Source organism: Hylobates moloch, unplaced genomic scaffold (genome assembly GCF_009828535.3).
Source record: "Hylobates moloch isolate HMO894 unplaced genomic scaffold, HMol_V3 SCAFFOLD_11, whole genome shotgun sequence".
Taxonomy (NCBI): Eukaryota; Metazoa; Chordata; class Mammalia; order Primates; family Hylobatidae; genus Hylobates; species Hylobates moloch.
Genome location: NW_026652286.1, coordinates 82,847,101 through 82,868,948, shown reverse-complemented (window position 1 = coordinate 82,868,948; position 21,848 = coordinate 82,847,101). Strand labels below are relative to the sequence as shown.

Genomic DNA, 21,848 nt, shown 5'->3' with positions numbered 1-21,848 from the left:
TTAAAAGAAGAAAAAATAAGCCAGGCGTGGTGGCGCATGCCTGTAATCCTAGCACTTTGGGAGGCACAGTTGGGAGGATTGCTTGAGGCCAGGAGTTTGAGACAACCTGAGCAACATAGGGCAACCTTGCCTCTACAAAAAATTAAAATAAAAAAACTAGCTTGGGCGTGGTGGCACATGCTCGTGATCCTAGCTGCTTGGGAGCCCAAGGCAGGAGGATCACTTGAACCTGGGAGGTTTAAGCTGCAGTGAGCTGTGATGTTACCACTGTACTCCAGCCTGAATGTCAGAATGAGACCCTGTCTTTAAAAAAATAAAAAAATAAAAATTAGTTTCTTCCATTTTTTTGTAGATTACGTTAATCAGAATTTCCTTTTGTTTTTGGCAGTACAGAAAAAAAACATTGAAAATGTATTCTTAAGCTCTTCAGAATCTGAATCCATCTGTCCTCACTTTTATTGTTCCTTTCTCTAACGTCCGGGAAACAGAGATGAACCTGACTCAGAGAGCGAGCTTTTGGGCTCTAAGCAATGATGTTTCCTTGTTCTTTGTTGTCTGTAATTAAATTAAAACTTCTGTTAGATCAGTGTGTTTATACCATGTTATTTGAGATGTGTGGTATTTTTAATCTCAGATTTCAATCTTTTTAGGGAATGTGCAATGCTAGTAGAAGATATTGAAAATTAGAATGAAATCACTCCTTGTTACTTTAAATCCACCTTTTCAAATATTTTAATTTATGTTTTATACAAATTATAGTTAAAATAGAAACCTTATAAAAAAAGATAATAGATAATGCTTTTTTTTTTTTTAACAGAAAGTGACAACAGAATTCATTGAAGTGAAGATTTTTAAAGAAGGTAACAAAAAGAGAAAGAAAATGCCGAAACCAGTAAGTGTATTTTATTATATTTGACAGTGTCTCAATAATAAGATATCATTAAATTCGTTTTGGAACAAGGCAAAGAATGTTGGTAGAGTTGTTGGAAGAAAAAGGCACTGATACTATTTGTTTTTAGATTAATGTGGCCAGAGCATAGTATTATGTGGTCATGAGTTCTAAGGTCAGACTGTCTTAGTTTTTACCTTGGTTCTGCCACCAATCTGGGTGACCTTTGTTAATTTAGCTCAATCTGTCTAATTTTTAATTTCCTTGCATATAAAATGGGAATGTAATTAGTTACCCAAGGGAGTATGGTAAGGGTTAGAAGAATCTGATACATATTTAGTGCCCAGTAAATGGTAACATTGTTAAATGGGAGGAAATAATGAGAAGTCAGGAAGATCTATGCATTTTAGTGTTCTCATAATTCTAGTTAAGATTCAAGTGTTACCCATACTGATATTATATAGTCTTAGATTTTTTTATTTAAGGGTACACGTGTGATTATTTTACTTAGTTTTATAGTTATTTGGTTCTTCTTGACTAAGGTTTATTCCTTTATTCTTAAGGTGTAAATGTTCTTTCCTTAATCTAATAAAGTGAGTTTTTTTTTTTCTTAAATGGTTCTTTTGGCCAATTATAATTTTAAAGAAAGTCATTAGTTATCATTTTTGGGATTTTCTAGCATGGATAACACTTTAGAATGACTTAAAGACTCAGCAGGTTGCAAAGGATGCATTGTTAGAGGGAGAGAAGAATTAAAAAAAGGCATAAAGATCAAAATGAAAATTTCCTATTTGCAGATGACATGATTCTTTCTGTAGAAAATCCTCATAAATCTACAAAACAATTACTAGAACCAATAACTGAATTTAGCAAGATTGCCAGATACAAGATTGTGTTAAAAAAAAATCAGTGGCCTTTTTTATATAAAACTAGTTTGGTTGTTTAGTTAAGTTATTAAAAAACATGACATAGTAATAAATGTACAAATGCTGTACAAGGTCTCTACACTGAAAACTAGCTATAAGAAATTAAAGATTTAAATACATAGAGAACTATAAAATATGTATAGAGATCTTTATAAGATGTCAGTTCTCCATAAAAGTGTTTGTAAATGAAATTCATTTCCAGTCAGTTGAATCCAGGTAGTCTTCTTTGATTAAAATTGATTAAAATCCAGGCAGTCTTCTTTGATTAAAATTAAAATTAAAATAGCTGATTCTAAAATATATTAATATATGGTTATGCCAAAATGTGTACAGGGTAGCTAAAGCAATTTAAAAAAGAAAACTTACACTCCTGGATTTCAAGGTTTATTCTTAAGTCACTAAAATAAGACATTGAGGTATTGATGAAAGAATAAAGAGATTAATAGGACTGGTGAAACGAAAATACACCAACACAGATATACACATATGTATTCATTAGATTTTTGACAAGGGTGTCACACAATTTAATGGAGAACTATAATTATTTTCAACAAATGGTATTGGCACAAAGGGTTATCCATACAGAAAAACATGAACATTGACTGTTGTCTCACAGTTTACAAACATAAACTCAATGGATTATAGACCTACATGCAAAAAGCTCAAACTATAAAGAAAACTAGAAGAAAACATAGGAAAAAATTTTTGTGACTTTGGAGTAGGTGAAAATTTTTAATATAATACACAGAAAATTTGAACCATTAAGAAAAAGTTGGGGCTGGGCATGGTGGCTCATGCCTGTAATCCCAGCACTTTGAGAGGCCGAGGCGGGCGGATCACGAGGTCAGGAGATTGAGACCATCCTGGCTAACAGGGTGAAACCCCGTCTCTACTAAAAATACAAAAAATTAGCCGGGCATGGTGGCAGACGGCTGTAGTCCCAGCTACTTGGGAGGCTGAGGCATGAGAATGGAGTGAACCCAGGAAGCGGAGCTTGCAGTGAGCCGAAATTGTGCCACTGCACTCCAGCCTGGGAGACAGAGCAAGACTCCGTCTCAAAAAAAAAAAAAAAAGTTGGACTTAATCAAAATTGCTCTTGAAAGACAGCAATAAGAATATGGAACGGCAAGATAATGGGAGAAAATAATTGCCATATAAAGTTCTTTTACAGTTCAATAATAACACAACTGGGATTTTTTTTTTTAGTGGACAAAATATTTGAGCAGGTATTTCACAAAAGAAGCTATGTTGAAGACTGATTGGCTGGGCATGGTAGATCATGCCTGTAATCCCAGCACTTTGGGAGGCTAAGGCAGGAGGATCACTTGAAGTCAGGAGTTCAAGACCAGCCTGGCCAACATGGTGAAACCGCGTCTCTACTGAAAGTACAAGAATTAGCCAGGCATTGTGGCACATTCCTGTAATCCCAGCTACTTGGGAGGCTGAGGCAGGAGAATCACTTGAATCCAGGAGGCGAAGGTTGCAGTGAGCCAAGATCGCACCACTGCACTTCAACCTGGGTGACAGAGTGAGACTCGTCTCAAAAAAAGCAAAACAAAAAAATAACAAAAGAAGACTGGTAATAATCCAGTGTAGATATGAATGTGGAGCATCTGCGACTTTATTGTGTTTTTGTTAGGAATGTGAACGTTTACAGCTACTTTGGAAAACTCTTTGCCAGTCTGATTGAGTGGAGAGTGTTTATTGTTCCTTAAAAAAATCAAAATTATATGCAATTGGATATCAATTGTGTGTTGTTGATTCATTGAAGATTCTGGAAGTATAGAAGTTGCCTTGTGGAGAAAACAACTCTTGAAGCTAGATAAGTTTCAGAATGTGGAAGTTTTTGGATTTTAGAAAGATGAATATATAATATATTATGTGCATATGTCATTCTATCATGAAACTCCCATCAAGGTCTATGGCATCACCTCTAAAACATTAGTATTTCTATAGTTTAATGAGTGAATAGTCACGTGAAGTGGAATAAATTAATTCACTACAAGTGATAGTCTTGTATCACTTCATGTCAGATTTTTCCTCAAAATTAACTCATCTTCAGGTCTCCGTGCTTTTAGGATGTTAAAATTATGGAATAGGAACTGTGGGTCCATATTTACAATATCCACAAAGCCATAATGATCTAGGAGAAAATATCTAACAAATGAGTAAAGTGATTTATATGGAGTAAATTATAAGCAAAGTGATTTATATGGAGCAAATTATAAGCACTTCTTTCAAACGATTTTGAGTCATTAAAGGAGATCTAAGTCAATGTACAGTGAGAAAACCATTGTCATGTATAGAGTCTATATTAATAAAAATGTTAATTCTTACCCAAAGATACCAAAGAATTTCGTGTCGTTCCAATACTAAATCATAAATGGTGTATTTTGTAAAGTTCACAGTTTTATATGGAGCCAAGAGCAAAGATAATGATCCAAGACTAGTCAAAATAGTTCTGAAGAATAATGGAGACTTGCCCTACCAGATATTAAGACTTATTTAAAGAAATGCTAATTAAGACAATATGATATTAAGAGTAGTTTAATTGACCATGGAACAAAATGAGATCCACACTTATGCAGATACTTGATTTGTGACAGCACAGACTTTGCAGAATAAATGAACTAATAAATTATGTGGGGATTTAAAAAAAAAAAAAACCCTGTATTATTTTCATTCATATGGAGATTAAAAAATGAAATTGGACCTCTAACATCATAAGAAAAAATCATTGAAAATTATGAAAATCAAAATAGGAAATATATGAATATCCTTATGACTCCAGAGTATGGAAGGATTTCTTAAGGACGGCAAAAAATTGGCTGGGTGCAGTGGCTGATGCCTGTAATCTCAACACTTTGGGAGGCTGAGGCAGGTGGCTCACTTGAGGTCAGGAGTTCGAGACCAGCCTGGCCAACATTGTGAAGCCCCGTTTATACTAAAAATACAAAAAATAGTCAGGCATGGTGGTACATACCTGTAATCCCAGCTACTTGGGAGGCTGTGGCAGGAGAATCACTTGAACCTGGAAGGCGGAGGTTGCAGTGAGCTGAGATCATGTCACTGCACACTAGCCTGGGCGACAGAGTGAGATGCTTTCTCAAAAAAAAAAAAAAAAAAAAAAAAGGATGGTAAAAAATTGGTATCTGTGTGTAAAATATTTATAAATTCAACATTAAAATTAAGAATGTCAATTTATCATAAAGGACACTATGGAGAAAGTAAAATGACGAGCCACAATATGGGAGGTTCTCTTGTAAGAAATAACTGACAAAGGATCAGTATCAAGAATATATAAAGACTTCCCACGTTAAAGTAAGAAAAAACAACCCAGTAGAAAAATAAGCCATATGTGTGAACATTCGCAGATGAGAATGAGTCGTCAGTTAAACATATTGTATTAGTTTTCCATTGGTCTATGACCAATTACCACAAATTTAGTGTTATAAAACAGCACCCATGTATTATCCCACAGTTTTATAGGTTAGAAATCTGGGATGCTGTGACTGAGTTCCCTGCTGCAAAGTCTTATAAGGCTGAAATCAAGGTGTAACTTATTCTGCAGGTAGCCAGATAAATTGATTAGCTTAGGCCCTCCTAGATAATCTTTCTGTTCTAAAGTCAGCTGATTAGTAATCTTAAGTACTTCGGCAAAATCTCTTTAATCATGTAGTGCAACGTAATCATGAGCATGACACCAGGGGCCATCTTAGAATTCTGTATGCACATGCCATGTACAGAAATGTGGACGTCATCAGCATCGAGGATCCCACTTTAATACCATATTGAGATACCATTTTCTGCTAACTGAATTGTCAGATATTAATAAATCTGATAATGCCCACTGTTCCTGGAAATATAGAACAGCAAGAATTCTTATACGATGCTGACGGGAGTATACGTTGACACAGTTACATTGTACAATTCAGCATTATGTGATAAAAGTAGAAGGTGTGCTCACACTTCATTACTCAAGAATTCTGAGTATATTCTGGAGAAATTCTGACACTCGGAGACATGTACAAGAATGTTCATAGCAGTATTGTTCTTAATAGCCAAAAAATTGGAGACAGTGTTCATTGACAGGAAAATGGGTGAGTAAATTTTTGTTTGGCCACGTGCAGAATGTTGCATAGCAGTGAAAATTCTAATTACAAAAATATCAATGAATCTTAGAAACACACCGTGAAAAATTAAACTAGTATAGTGCAATTTTAAAGAATTTATTGAAGTAGAATATACATACCAAACAGAATATATGAGAAGTGTGTAATATAGTAGTCCCAGCCACTCAAGAGGCTGAGGCAGTAAGATCGCTTGAGCCCGGGAGGTTGAGGCTGCAGTGAGCTGGGATTGTGCCACTGTGCTCCAACCTAGGCAACAGGGAGAAAAAAGTATATAGTTGATGAATTTTCGTAAAGTGAATATACCCGTGTAAGCATTGCCCATATCAAGAAGGAAAACTTGATCAACAAATATCGTGCAGTTATAATACAGCTAAAAATCAAGAAAAATGAAGCTATTTTACATACAGATATGTATATTTATGTTAGAACCATTTTTTTTTAAAAGCAAGAGAATAACAAAATTTAGGTTGGTGATTACCTGTTGGTATTTACAAAGAACAAATACAGTGGTATATGCAACATTATTTACCATTTGTTGTTATTCAGTTGGATGGTAGATTTATGGGTTTCGTTTTATTATTCTTCATTGTTTACATATGACAGATGTTTTGTATATATCATTTCTTAATAAGATACAGTTTTAGAAAAGAAAAAAATAAGATTGTTTTAAAGAAGGATGAATCTAAGATTTGATTACAGAAGTTATTCCAGGTGAAAGCTATAACGTGCTGAGGTTGTGATTGTTAGACATATGGGGAAATAAGTCTGATTTAGAGTTTTTATAGTGTGAGTTAAAGTTAGAAAGATAAAATGGCACAAGCTGTGTCCTCAGTAAACCTACAGGCTGATGGAAAAAGATACATAAAAACAAATGCAGTAATACATATTAATATAAAATTTTAAATACAGTTGTTACAGAAACAATGTTAGTAGAAATCGCTACAGGTTTATACTGGTTAAGGGAAAAGTAAAGATTGTTAGAGAATAGATACAGAAACAGCAAATGAAGTGTGGGAAAATTAAAGGAGAAATAAGTTAATAAAAGATAAAATAATTTAAAAAGCTAAAAAGATATATTTGGATCACGTGAAGAATTCTAGGTGAAGATGCTATTCTGTGGTAAAATTATTTTGGTAAGGCATGTTAAGTTTTTGAGATATTAGGAAGGTATTTACACAATAGAATTATTATTTAAAATAGAGTTTGGAGCTAGGCATGGCGGCACACGCCTGTGCTCCTAGCTGCTTGGTAGATTGAGGTGGGAGTATAGACTTGCGTCCAGGAGATCAAGGTTGCAATGTGCCGTGATTGCACCCATGAATGGCCACTGCCCTCCAGCCTGAGTACAGCATAGTGAGATCCTGTCTCTAGAAACAACAAAAAATAGAATCTAGCAAATAAAGCACTGTAGATAAATGCTTTCCTAAAGTGAAGAATGTATTTAAAGTATGAATAAAATGAAATCTGATTTTCATGTTGAAAGAAATATGGGATAATGAATCACATTCAAAGAATTTGGAGTTAGACCTCAATTTAAATACCTACTTTGCCTTTTTTGTTTTGTTTTGTTTTGTTTTTGGAGGCAGGGTCTTGCTCTGTTGTGCAGGCTGAAGTTCAGTAGTACAATCATAGCTCACAGCAGCCCTCAAACTCCTAGGCTCAAGTGATCCTCCCACCTCAGCTTCCTGGAAATAATAGGCACATGCCACCACGCCCAACTAATTTTTAAATTTTTCATAGTCTTACTGTGTTCCCCAGGCTGGTCTCAAACTCCTGGCTTCAAGAGATCCTCCCACCTTGGCCTTCCAAAGTGCTGGGACTAAAGGTGTGAGGCACCATGTCCAGCTCTTGCTCTGCCTTTTAATATCCATGTGTCCTTAGGTGAATAATGGAAACTCTTCGCGTTTCTGTAGAAATAAAGGTAGTATCTCCTAGTATTATAGCAGGGGCTAAATGAGAGTATGGAAAGCCCATAGCTTAGTGCCCAGTATATGTTAAATATTCAATAGATGTTCCTAAATGAGAACTTCATAAGCTCTTTGTTTTTCAAATAGATTTAAGATTTCTTGTGATTAAAATAAAACTTTATTACTTTAATAAAGAAAATCATAAAAGTTTTCTCATGCCTAATAACTTCTCTTCTACTTATTATTCCTTTTATTTTTATTACAGATCAATGTAAGAGTAACTACAATGGATGCTGAGCTGGAATTTGCCATTCAGCCCAATACAACTGGCAAACAACTTTTTGACCAGGTATCATTAAACTGCATGAAATATGCAACTTTTGACACCATAGTGTGAATGTTGTTGCATACCTCTTTCTCTGTTTTTCTGTACTTTTGCTGATAATCCAACAATGTACCACTTGGAATTTTTCATAGTAGCTATTCAGATATCCCTACTACAGCAATAGGGATATTCTTTATTCTTTCACATTCCTACATTTGTGGGAGAGGACTTCTTGAAAATAATTTTCAGCAGGCATTTATTTAACATCTATGAGAATCATTGTGATGGTGACTAAAAGGGATTCAAGGATAATCCACAAAGTTGTTGAGTGAAATGAGTAGGAATCCTGGGCAGAAGGAACAGCAGGAGCAAAAGGCATAGGGAATTACAGGTTGAAAGCATCCCTTATCCAAAATGCTTGGGACCAGAAGATTTTGGATGTTTTTAGATTTTGGAATATTTGCATATGTATAATGAGATATCTTGGGGATGGGACCCAAGTCTAAACACAAAATTCATTTATGTTTTGTGTACAACTTATACACATAGGTTGAAGGTAATTTTATAAAATACTTTAAATAATTTTGTGCATGAAATAAAATTTATACTGAGTTTTGACTGTGATCCATCACGTTAGGTTAGGTGTGGACCTTTCCACTTGCAGAGTCATGTTTGTACTGAAGAGGTTTCAGATTTTGCAGCATTTCGGATTTTGGATTTTTGGATTAGGGATGCTCAACCTGTATAGGCTATACAGAGATCACTAACAACAATTTGGTGTCATAGGTTCATAATGTATGAGGCAAAGGTTGGGATACGGAGGTCAGATATCCGGTATGTTAAGGAACTGGGACTACTGATCTTATCTTTCTTTTCAGTCTTGAGTGCGCATTAGTCACCTGTGGAGCTTTAAAAAAAGGGAGAGGAGACAGTGCTTGGAAACCCCTTCCAGAGATGCTGATTTAATTGTCTGGGCCTACTCTAAATCATCAGTATTTTAAAATTTAAGCTTCCCAGATAATGTTGTATTGCAATGTAAGCAAGTTTTGCTGAGAAAACGAGGTAAGAGATTGGCCCCAGGGATTAAGTAAGAACATGAAGAAACTGTTGCAAAGAGAGAGGAAGGTGGTATATATCATGCATGGCATGAAACTTAGAGGAGGATAACTTTTACATAAACTTTACATACACTTTTTCTTAGGAGCAGGAGAGCAATAGCCTGTAGTCAGAATAACTTGATCTTAAAGAACGAAAGAGTTTCTAGCATTTCAGCAGTAAGTAACACTAGATACCTTGGTTTTGTTAGTTGTTATTCTGTCAAATACAGATTCGAATCTGATGAAATAAAAATTCTAAATTCTGTAAAGTTGTTTATTCTCCTGACAAATAATATACTTAATCTCCTGATTTGGTAATTCATAAATTTAAAAGTCCTGATAAGGTCTTTTTGGATGATGGAAAGCTTTTTGTGTGGATGTGCAAAATTTTAAAGCAAAATCATAAAGAGCTAAGTTCACCATGCCTTGTGAACCAATCTCCAGTTTTTTCTTTTTTCCAAATCACTTTTGTTCTGATATAATATCCACTTTTGTTGATTCTTCTGTGCCTCCTGTTTGTGAATATATAGTCTATCTTATTTGAAAAAAATGTGAATAGAGTTAGCATTTATTGTACTTCATAGCAAATTGAAATGTTATTTATAGTAAGTGAAATGTTTGTGGCAGCCAAAAACTAATCAGCAAGTTATCCTTTTTGGTATTGGATACTAAGAAATAAAACTTGTTTTTTATTAAGTAGAATTACTTTCACTTGGATATAGGAAAATGAAACCTCATTTATTATAGGGCAGTGATGTACAGTGGTTTAGAAGTGTGGGCACTGGAGTCACACTGCCTGCAGTAGTTGTAGTTGTAGCTGTTTGACTTTGGACAAATTAATCTCTTTGCCTTATTTTTCTCGTTTGTACAATTAGGATGATGGTAACATTACTTCTTCAGAGGTTTATTGTGAGGGTTAAATGAAAATCTATGTAAAGTGCGTAGAACAGTATTTGATAGTTTTGTGTGTATCTCTTTCTATTTATGTAGATAAATACAGTGTCCTGTGCCGCATAATGACATTTCGATCAATGAAGGGCCACTTATGCAACAGTGGTCCCGTAAGAGTGTAATACCCTATTTTTAGTATACCTTTTCTATGTTTAGATACGTTTAAATACACAAATACTTAACAGTTGTGTTAGAGTTGCCTACACTATTCAATATAGTAACATGCTGCACAGGTTTGTAGCCTAGGAGCAACAGGCTGTACCATTTAGTCTAGGTGCGTGGTAGGCTATACCATTTAGGTTTGTTTAAGTATATTCTATGATGTTCATACGATGATGCAATTGTCTAATGATGCGTTTCTCAGAATGTAACCCCTTTGTTAAGCAACCCTGACTACACACACCAACACACACACACACACACACACACACACGCACACACAACTCATATTGTAAATGGTCCAGATTATTACTTATTTCTTTATTAAAAAATTTTTTTTGTTTAGATAGGCTCTCACTCCTGTCGCCCCAGGCTGGAATGCAGTGGTGTGATCTCGGCTCACTGCAACCTCTGCCTCCCAGGCTCAAGCGATCCTCCCACCTCAGCCTCTTGAGTAGCTGGGACTACAAGTGTGCTCCACCATGCCCGGCTGATTTTTTTTTGTATTTTTGGTAGAGATGGGGTTTCGTCATGTTTCCCAGGCTGGTCTTGAACTTCTGAGCTCAAGTGATCCGCCTGCCTCGGCCTCCCACAGTGCCAGGAGTACAGGCGTGAGCCACCGTCCAGCCTGGTCTAGATTATTGAGTATTGTTATCTGTTATGGACTCTTCTCAGCAGTTCTTTAGTCCCTGTTCTATATCCTGACTGGTTTCCTTGAACTCAAATGCAATGAAGAACTTTCCTTGAACTCAAATGCAAGGATCAAAAAATGTAGACTTTACTTTTGTATGTAGTGTGTGTGGGATAAGCTGGCAGGTTCAGGTCAAGCCAAGGGTAAACTGGGTCCTCTAAAATGAGAGCACATAGCTACATGAGTCCATGTGTAGTAAAGCCCCACGTCTGATTATGGTGTTAGATCGAGGCCAGCTGCTCTGTGTTTGGGGACTCTGAGTGCTTGAAGTCCTTTGGTTTGCTTCTTGCTGACTTTTTTCTTGACTAGCCTCCTCCTTTAGCTGCTTCTTGTGGGATTAGTGTACAGAGTGTTCATACCCCCAAAGAGTGTGCAAGAACATCTGTTAGGGTGAAAGAAGTATTAAAATATATTTTTAGGCTAGACTTGGTGGCCCACGCCTGTAATCCCAGCACTTTGGGAGGCCAAGGTGGGAGGATTACTTGAGGTCAGGAGTTCGAGAGTGTAATACCATATTTTTACTGTACCTTTTCGTGTCCAATATTGCAAAACTCTGTCTCTACTAGAAATACAAACATTAGCTGGGTGTGGTGGTGCACACTTGTAATCCCAGCTACTCAGGAGGCTGAGGTGGGAGAACTGCTGAAACCCAGAAGGTGGAGGTTGCGGTCTGCACTTCAGTTTGGGCAAAAAAATAAATTAATTAATTTAAAAAAAATATATATGTATGTATAATATGTATTTTTAAAAATTTTTAAAAATATATGCTTTATAGTGTATTAGCATGATAGTATGTAACTTGTAAATAAATATACATATGTTATAGTTGTGTGCCAAAGGAGATTCGCTTCTAAAAGTATGTGATCAAAAGTTTATGGGAGCTCAAAGGACAGCCTCACTAAAATATATTAATTAAAAAAAAGCGTTCTAGGAGCACCTTCTGAAGAAGTAGAGAACCACTGGGGGGATAGGGCCTTTTAGGGAATTTCACAGCTGAGCTTTCTTGTTCCTTGTATTTGTGTAATAGTCTAAAGTTAGTTAAGCTATTATCCCTTGTGCCCACTGTGGGGCATCTCCCTTAGCATTGTGAATCTCACAGAGTGTGGAGGCAGAAGCTGAGTCCAGCTGCTTTGTTATACTTCTCTCTGCTGCTTTTGAGCTGTACATTACTACTCCTGCCATTCCAAGCTTGAATGTTTTCTGTGGCACTGCTGGGGCAACCTATCTTTTACCAAAGTTAGATTATTTGGAATCTCCTTTTGTCCACATTGAATTTTTCATTGTTTGACATTGATCAGCTTTTACATTATCAGTATGAGACTTTATATTCCACATCTTCTAGAAATTTCTCACTTTTTACTTTTTTTTTTTTTCGAGGCAGAGTCTTATACTCTGTCACCCAGGCTGAAGTACAGTGGTGCGATCTCAGCTCAATGCAACGCAGCCTCCACCTCCCGGGTTCAGGCGTTCTCTACGTCAACCTCCTGAGTAGCTGGGATTACAGGCGCTTGCCACCACGCCCGGCTAATTTTTGTGTTTTTAGTAGAGATGGAGTGTCACCATGTTGGCCAGGCTGGTTTTGAACTCTTGACCTTGTGATCCACCTACCTCAGCCTCCCAAAGTGCTGAGATTACAGGCGTGAGCCACCATGCCTGGCCCACTTTTTGCTTTTTTGATGGTAACATTTTCTAAATGCTTTTTTCTTATTTTTAAATTTTTTTTTTTTTTTAAGACAGGGTCTTGCTCTGTCACTGAGGCTGGAGTGCAGTGGCATAATCACAGCTCACTGCAGCCTTGACCTCCTGGACTCAAGTGATCCTACCACCTCAGCCTCCTGATTAGCTAGAACTACAGATTTGCTTGACTACTCGCTAATTTCTTTTTTTTTAAAGAGACAAGGTCTCCCTACGTTGCCCAGGCTGTTCTGAAACTCCTGAGCTCCTCCTGCCTTGGCCTCCTAAAGTGTTGGGATCACAGATGTGAGCCACTGTGCCCAGCCAGTGTTTTTTTTCTTTTTTTCTGTCATTTCAGTGAAAATTTTCAAGAGTGGGAAAGTAAATGGAAGGGTTTAGTTTGCTGTCTTGAAACCAAAAGCCTGGAATGTTTTCAGATTAGTGTGTGTGTGTGTGTGTGTGTGTGTGTGTGTGTGTTTTGAGATGGAGTCTTGATCTGGCACCCAGGCTGGAGTGCAATGGCGCAAACTCGGCTCACTGCAGCCTCCGCCTCCTGGGCTCAAGCGATTTTCCTGTCTCAGCCTCCTGAGTAACTGGGATTATGGGTGTGCACCACCATACCTGGCTAATTTTTGTATTTTTAGTAGAGATGGCGTTTCACCATGTTTACCAGGCTGGTCTTGAACTCTTAGCCTCAAGTGATCTAGCCGCCTTGGCCTCCCAAAGTGCTGGTATAGGTGTGAGCCACCCTGCCCCGCCAAATGTTTTAAGATTATTTTTTAAAAAACAGGCCGGGCATGATGGCTCATGCCTATAATCCCAACACTTTGGGAGGCTGAGGTGGGCAGATTGCTTGAGCTCAGGAGATCAAGACCAGCCTGGGCAACATAGTGAGACCCTATCTCTACTAAAAGTATAAAAAATTAGCTAGGTTTGGTGGTGCATGCCTGTGGTCCCAGCTACTCGGGAGGCTGAGGTGGGAGGATCACTTGAGCCCGGGGTGGGGGTGGAGGTTGCAGTGAACTGAGATTGCACCACTGCACTCCAGCCTGGGTGACAGAGTGAGACCCTGTCTCAAAACAAACAAACAAACAAACAAACCAAGGGCCAAGCACAGTGGCTTGCATCTATAATCCCAGCATTTTGAGAGGCTGAAGTGGGAGGGTCACTTGAGGCCAGGAGTTTAAGATTAGTCTTGGCGACATAGCAAGACCCCTGCCTCTACAGAAAACAAAACAAAACAAAACAAAAAAAACATTAACTAGGTGTGGTGGAATGCGCCTGTGGTCCCAGCCATTCAGGAGGCTGAGGCAGGAGGATTGCTTCAGCCCAGGAGGTCAAGGCTCCAGTGAGCCGTGAATCACACCACTGTACTCCATTATGGGTACAGAGTGAGACCCTGTCTTTAAAAAAAAGTAAGCAAAAAATCCCACAAAAAACCAAGAATGTTTATTATTTAAGAACTGATATTGAATCTTTCTGTAAAGCTTTTAAAATGTTAATGAACTTTTACCTCCCCTGGATCATTTTCCTCATTTTATTTTAAATATAGATTTTTTAAAAAAAATATGCTTTTGTTAGGTGTGGGTAAGTCCTGGGTGTGTATCCTAACTCCACCACTTTATTTACTCTTACTTTCTTTTCTTTTTTTTTTTTTTGAGATGGAGTCTTGCTCTGTTGCCCAGGCTGGAGTGCAGTGGCACGATCTTGGCTCACTGCAAGCTCCGCCTCCCGGGTTCACGCCATTCTCCTGCCTCTGCCTCCCAAGTGACTGGGACTACAGGTGCATGCCACCATGCCCGGCTAATTTTTTTTTTGTTTGTGTTTTTAGTAGCGATGAAGTTTCACTGTGTTAGTCAGGATGGTCTTGATCTCCTGACCTTGTGATCCGTCCGCCTCCGCCTCCCAAAGTGCTGGGATTACAGACGTGAGCCACCACGGCTGGCCTGCTTAGTCTTACTTTTGACTGTCTACCACAGGCTAATCATCCTGTGAGATGCTATGGATTTTAAGACACATAAATCAATAATCTCTGTCCATAAGCAGTCAAGGAGGGTAAATAGACACACTGCTATAACACAATTATGATAGAGTAAATTTTCTAATAGCAGGATAGATAAAGTCCTATGGGAATATCAGGGAACAAGTGATTAATTTTATCTAGATGGTAGGAGAGCTTTATTCACAGAAGGCACGTTAGTTGAGCTGGTCCTTAAAGAATAAATTGTTCAATAAGTCATAAAAATACAGAAGACCCATTCTAGGCAGAGGAAAAAACATCAGCAAAAATGTAGAAGGGTGGAATTTATGGTATGTTCTAAGAATGGTTTCTTGCTCAGTGAAGGTAGAACATGGAATATATCAGGCACTTTTCTTATCACCAAAATGATACCATTTGCCCTAAATATACCAATAGGGTACTTGTGGGGGTAAATAGAAATTGGAACGTATGATTATGAAAACTATATATATATATATATATATTTTCGAGACTCTTGTTATTGTTGAGGTCATGATAGATAAGGAAAAGGAGGTATGAAAAAGTGGATCAATTAAGAGGATTGAAGTGACACTACAAAATTGAGGATTAGAGGCCAGGTGCAGTGGCTTACACCTATAATCCCAAGACTTTGTGAGGCCAAGGCAGGCAGATCACCTGAGGTCAGGAGTTCGAGACCAACCTGGCCAACATGGTGAAACCCCATCTCTACTAAAAATACAAAAAATTAGGCGTGGTGGTGCATGCCTGTAATCACAGCTACTTTGGAGGCTGAGGCGGGAGAATCACTTGAATGGAGACGGAAGTTGCCGTGAGCCGAGATCGTGCCATTGCACTCCAGCCTGGGTGACAAGAACAAAAAAAAAACAAAAAAAAAAACTTCTCCAAAAAAAAGAAAAATTGAGTATAGAAAACTTGAATTTGAGTTTTCAAAAATGTTCCTTTAATATCTTAAATTTAGGAAAAGCCTTTTCTATGGCAAAGGAATATACGTATACTTATGTAGTTTTGTTCTCCTTTGGAAGTGTATCATCTAGACACAATGTGTATGTTGGACTGAAATTGTTTTTTTGTTGTTGTTGTGTTTTAGGTGGTGAAAACAGTCGGTTTGCGTGAGGTCTGGTTTTTTGGGCTGCAGTATGTAGACAGCAAAGGTTATTCTACGTGGCTTAAACTAAATAAAAAGGTAAAATATGTACGATAACATTAAACTAATAATTATGTTAAGTTGAAGTTATGAATTTGTCCTGGAAAAGCTAAGTCTGACTGATTCCAGGCTTCCTTTTGTAGTTATCTGTTAATCATTATGAGGTACCATGTTTTTTTAAATTCAATCAGGCACCATCAGCTTACCATCTCAAAAAAAAAAAAAAGAAAAAAATGCTTACTTTTCCTATTTGAAAACTTAGCCTATAACAAATATTAAAGCAGGTATTACAAATGGCATACTGAGTACTTCAATTTTGATGTAAATATCTGTAGGATAAGCTTCTCAATAATATGGAAGAAAGTTTTCAATTTGGTTATTAGAATCTGAGTTATAGGTCACATTCAAGAGCATAGAATCTTTTATCACATATATTTGTTTACAGATTTAGAATATTACACACTAAAATCTTCATAGATTTAGAATCTGTTTCACTTTTCATTTTCTTCCAAAAAGAATTTGATGTGACTAGGTCTAATTATTGTAAACTTAAGATTTTTGTTGATTATACTTGAAATTACTTTTCCAGGTGACACAGCAGGATGTTAAAAAAGAGAATCCTTTACAGTTCAAGTTTAGAGCTAAATTCTTTCCTGAAGATGTTTCTGAGGAATTAATTCAAGAAATAACCCAGAGACTTTTCTTCTTGCAAGTTAAAGAAGCCATCTTAAATGATGAGATATATTGCCCTCCAGAAACTGCAGTTCTTTTGGCTTCCTATGCTGTCCAAGCCAAGTATGGAGATTATAATAAAGAGATTCATAAGCCAGGCTACCTGGCAAATGATAGACTGCTACCCCAGCGGTAAGTGAAACATGCGTTTGCATTATATTGTCTGGAAATTATATTCTAGAAGTCTACAAATAAAATGTTTTTCAGGTTTTTTTTTTGTTTTGGAGACAGGGTTTGGACCTGTCACCCATGCTGGAGTGCAGTGGTGTGATCTCAGCCCACTGCAACCTCTGCCTCCTGGGTTCAAGCCATCCTCCCACCTCAGCCTCCTGAGTAGCTGGGTCTATAGGCACATGCCATTATTCCTGCTAATTTTTTTTTTTATGTATTTTTCATTGAGATGGGGTTTCATCGTGTTGCCCAGGCTGGTCTCAAACTGCTGAGCTCAAGTGATCTGCCCGCCTCAGCCTCCCAAAGTGCTGGGATTACAGGCATGAGCCACCGCACTTGGCTTTTTTTTTTTTTTCCTTCAGATTTTTAAGTTGCCAGCTGGATCATGGGATGTACTTCTAAAAATCATTACCTAGCACCTCCATAGATTTATATGCTCTATAATTACCTAAGGTTGATCTATCTCTTCTTTCCTCATAAGCAATAAATGGAGGCAGTGATAATCTGGACTTGAGGAAAGGATGTGACTGTTGCTGCTTGGTACAAATTCTAACACAGGCAGGTGCTTAATAAGTGAGAATAAGTGGCAGGCTGTGTTTTCTTCATAGAATTCCCTGACTTCCCCCCCCCCCCCCCCCCCCCCCCCCGAGATAGAGCCTCACTCTGTCACCCAGGCTGGAGTGCAGCAGTGCAATCTCAGCTCGCTGAGATTGGAGTCTGCCCCTCAGGTTCAAGTGATTCTCCTGCCTCAGCCTCCCGAGTAGCTGGGATTACAGGCATCCACCGCCATGCCCAGCTAATTTTTGTATTTTTAGTAGAGACAGGGTATCACTGTGTTGGCCAGGCTGATCTCGAACTCCTGACCTCAAGTGGTCCTCCCACCTTGGTCTCCCAAAGTGCTGGGATTACAGGCGTGAGCCACTGCTCCTGGCTGAATTTTCTGACTTCCTGAAAAGGCTTTTTAAACTAGGTTTTCAGACTCCTAGGCTGGTACATTGTTCTTATCTACAGTGTACTGCTGCTTCTATAATGGCTACTTTAAAATAATATGGTATAGGAAAAAATTACCAGAAGACCTACATTTTGAGTACTGATTCCACCCTTTGCTATATATGTGACCTTAGGTACGTGACCTAAAACCTCTGAGCTCAGTATCTAAATCTGCAAAGTGGGGATAATAATCCTGCTCTGGCTACCTTCTAGCTTATGATTATAATTAATGAACTGTATGATTTACAGTTTTAATTGTCAGGTGTGATACAAGTGTTATTTGGCAGTATTGATGGAATCTAGAAAATGAAACATCAAATATTACTTTTTAATTTTTTTTTTTTCTTTGAGACAGAGTCTTGCTCTGGTCGCCCAGGCTGGAGTGCAGTGGCACGATCTCAGCTCACTGCTATCTCTGCCTCCCGGATTCAAGCGATTCTCCTCCCTGAGTCTCCTGAGCAGCTGGGATTACAGGCACGCACAACCACACCCGGCTAATTTTTGCATTTTTAGTGGAGATGGGGTTTCACCATGTTGGTCAGGCTGGTCTCAAACTCCTGATCTCAAATGATCCACCCGCCTTGGCCTCCCAAAGTGCTGGGATTATATGTGTGAGTCACCATGCTTGGCCAAAATTTAATTATTAAATGTTACAGTGTTCTGCCCTTTAATTTTGTAGCAATAGTAGTCACCTTGGAAAAGGATAGAATTATGTAAGTTGTTCACCAAGACAGTCAGGAATATGAGATATTTGATAGTCTGTTTATATTCTTTTGGTTTTGAATGTTATTCTAACCTAACATTCTTCATCTTAGACTACTGAATTGAGTAATCAGACTGTTATGGTGGAATTTCATTTCATATAAGGATTACCTTTTGTTTTATAATCAGAATTACTTAAAAAATTTTTTTAAATGTTAAATAGGAATGCTTTATCTAAACAAGTACAGCATTGATCTTTCATTGTTAAGCCAGATTGCTGTTTGATTGAGCAGCAGATTAAGTAATTGGCTTACATTTCATAACTCATGTAATTAAAAAAATTCTTAAACACTACAATAACACACAAGCACAGTTTGTTTTAAATACATGTGTGCTCTAACCTACTCTGTTTAAAAAGAAGGAAGGTGGCTAAATGCTTTAGATAGGGTTGCTTGTGGTTGCTAGTGCAAATGCCCATTTCAAGATTTGTTCCTTAATTTCGTAGGTCATTTGTTCCTTCAGAGTTGATATTCCATGGAGGACTAATTCAAGCCATCTAATCTTAAGTGAGACTTAGTCATAAAGTTAGAATACTGTTTTTTTTTATTTTCTGTTTAGAACAGAGAGGATATTTTCACAGTGATTGGCTTATTCCAGTATGGTATATAGGACGCTATTTCTCAGTATCTAAGTACAATCTGGGGAGGAAATGAGTAATTAGGTTATTTGGTGATAACAAATCAAATAAAATAATTTAGTGATTCTGATACATTCTGATTTCTTGTATTGAAAAACCCAAATCAGCAATCTGTTCTTACTGTAGAAAAGTTTAGCTCTTGTGGTATAGATAATTAGCTCCACCAGATAGTATTGCTTCCCTTTGAAAAGAGCTGGATATACATAAACTTTTACTTACCAGGTTTCTGACTTGGGCGGCTGGGTATTTGGTAATACCTTTTATCAAAATGAGTGGAAGAAAAAACACATTTGAGGGGGAAGATGAATTCAGTTTTGAACCTATTGAGTTTGAAATATGTGCAGTATAACCAAGAGAGATATCTAGTATTTATTTGCATATGTGGGTACAGACCTTTTAGAACAGTCTTGGACTATAGATACAGTTTTGGGAGTAATCAGTGAATAGATGGTAATTAAACCATGAGGATGAAAGAGATCAACCTACCAAGTACATACAAAATGAGAAAAAGACCTAGGACAGATCTTGTTGAACCTCAGCTTTTGTCTTTGGGTTCTGCATTCACAGAGTCAACCAACCACAGTTTGAAAATATTTGAAAAAAATAAAATAACAGCAATGAAAAGGTACAAAATTTTAAAAATACAGGATAACAATACATAGCATTTGTAGTGTATTATTATACTACATAGTAGTAAAAATATGGTGTATTAGTATTATTAGCCTAGAGATGATTGAAAGTATACAAGAGGATGTGCATAGGTTATATGCAAATATTGCACCATTTTATATCAGGGACTTGAGCATCCACAGTTTTTGGTATCCACGGGGAGTCTTGGAACCAATCCTTTATGGATATGGAGGGACAACTGTACTGAGACAAAATGGCCAGAGATTCAACAATAATTCTATACTAGAAGATGGCTGGGCATGGTGGCACATGCTTGTAATCCCAGCTACTCGGGAATCTGAGACATGAGAATCACTGGAACCCGGGAGGCAGAGGTTGCAGTGAGCCAAGATGGCGCCATTGCACTCCAGCCTGGGCGACAGAGTGAGACTCCGTCTCAGAAAACAAGAATAATACCAGAAGAGTATTATATCATGGAAGCCAAGGTAAAAGAATACTTTAATGGAGAGAATGGTCAGCACTGTCAAATAGTATCAAGAGGTCAAATATGAGGAGAACTAATGTATCTGTTGGAATAAGGAGATTGGTAGTGACCTTAGAAGAGCAGTTTCCGGCTGGGCGTGGTGGCTCACACCTGTAATTTCAGCACTTTGGGAGGCCGAGGTGGGCGGATCACCTGAGGCTGGGAGTTCGAGACCAGCCTGACCAAAATGGAGAAACCCCGTCTCTACTAAAAATACAAAATTAGCTGGGCATGGTGGTGCATGCCTGTAATCCTAGCTACTTGGGAGGCTGAGGCAGGAGAATCGCTTGAACCCGAGAGGTGGAGTTTGCAGTGAGCCGAGATCATGCCATTGCACTCCAGCCTAGGCAACAAGAGTGAAACTCTGTCTTAAGAAAAAAAAAAGAAGAAGAGCAGTTTCCATAGAGTATTGGGTGTTTGAGCCAGATTATGGTAGACTGGGGGCAGTGGATGTCATGTATGGAAATTGAGGTTAGTGTATAATGGACAGCCCATAAAGGAAAGTTGTCTCTGAAAAAGAAGAAAAACTAGGGGTTGGGAAAAATTGATTAATTCATTTATTCACTCTACAAATTTTTGAGGCCCTCTTTAGTACTGGCATAGGGCATATAATTATGGTAAGCAATCGACTGCACTGGGTTATGTCTCCAAGGCTGATTGCATGCCTGTCTGTGAGCCCAGAGGCCAGATAGCAAGAAGGACAAGAAACTATGGAAACCTAAGCTCTCTAAGAAGGAAAATAAAACTCTTCTCCCCAAAAGCAAGAGCTTGGAAAAGATGCGTATAGAAAGGAGCAGAGTATATAATAAGAACATAACAGTATGTCTGAGACCCCTTTAAGGAATCTACTCTAAGTAGTAGGTAACTTATCCAGGGGGAGATTTTGTCATTCCTTTATACTGCCTAGAAATCCTTGGGTTTCATGCAAGATTTTTTATATAGTAAAACAGTAATATTTTAACATCACAGCTTCTGCTCTCAGTAAAGTAGGATCTGGTAAATAAAGGTGAATAATTATCATATGAGCCAAAGAGAATAGAAATCATAAACTGTAATGTGCAGAGTAGGTAACTTATAATCATGTTGACTTTGCTGATTTGGTGTTAAAATAGTAGTAGTAGAATATAATGTTTGTATTTGGCTGGGCGTAGTGGTTCGTGTCTGTAATCCCAGCACTTTAGGAGGCCGAGGCAGGTGGATCACTTGAGGTCAGGAGTTCCAGACCAACCTGGCCAACATGGCGAAACCCCGTCTCTACTAAAAATACCAAAAAAACACACAAGAAAAATTAGCCAGGCATTATGGTGCACACCTGTAATCCCAGCTACGCGGGAGGCCGAGAGCATTGTGGCACACACCTATAATCCCAGCTACTTGGGAGGTTGAGACAGGAGAATCACTTGAAGCCAGGAAGCAGAGGTTGCAGTGAGCCAAGATTGTGCCACTGCACTTCAGCCTGGGCAACAGAGCGAGATGCCATCTAAAAAAAAAAAAAAAAAAAAAAA

At 37.9% G+C, this 21,848-nt stretch overlaps 1 protein-coding gene across 7 annotated transcripts in view; it reads left to right on the top strand.

Moving 5' to 3' along the window:
* RDX (radixin) overlaps positions 1-21,848 on the top strand; it is a 110,782-nt gene that overhangs the window by 16,960 nt on the left and 71,974 nt on the right. For 6 of the 7 annotated variants that reach the window (XM_032167326.2, XM_032167325.2, XM_058446903.1 and 3 more), the window contains exons 2-5: positions 818-892; positions 8,121-8,204; positions 15,842-15,937; positions 16,488-16,762. In XM_032167326.2, coding sequence (XP_032023217.1) covers positions 881-892; positions 8,121-8,204; positions 15,842-15,937; positions 16,488-16,762 — 467 coding nt within the window. In that variant the 5' untranslated portion in view covers positions 818-880. Of the gene's footprint in view, positions 1-817; positions 893-8,120; positions 8,205-15,841; positions 15,938-16,487; positions 16,763-21,848 lie in introns of those variants that run through there. The other variant, XM_032167329.2, reaches the window with a different exon arrangement.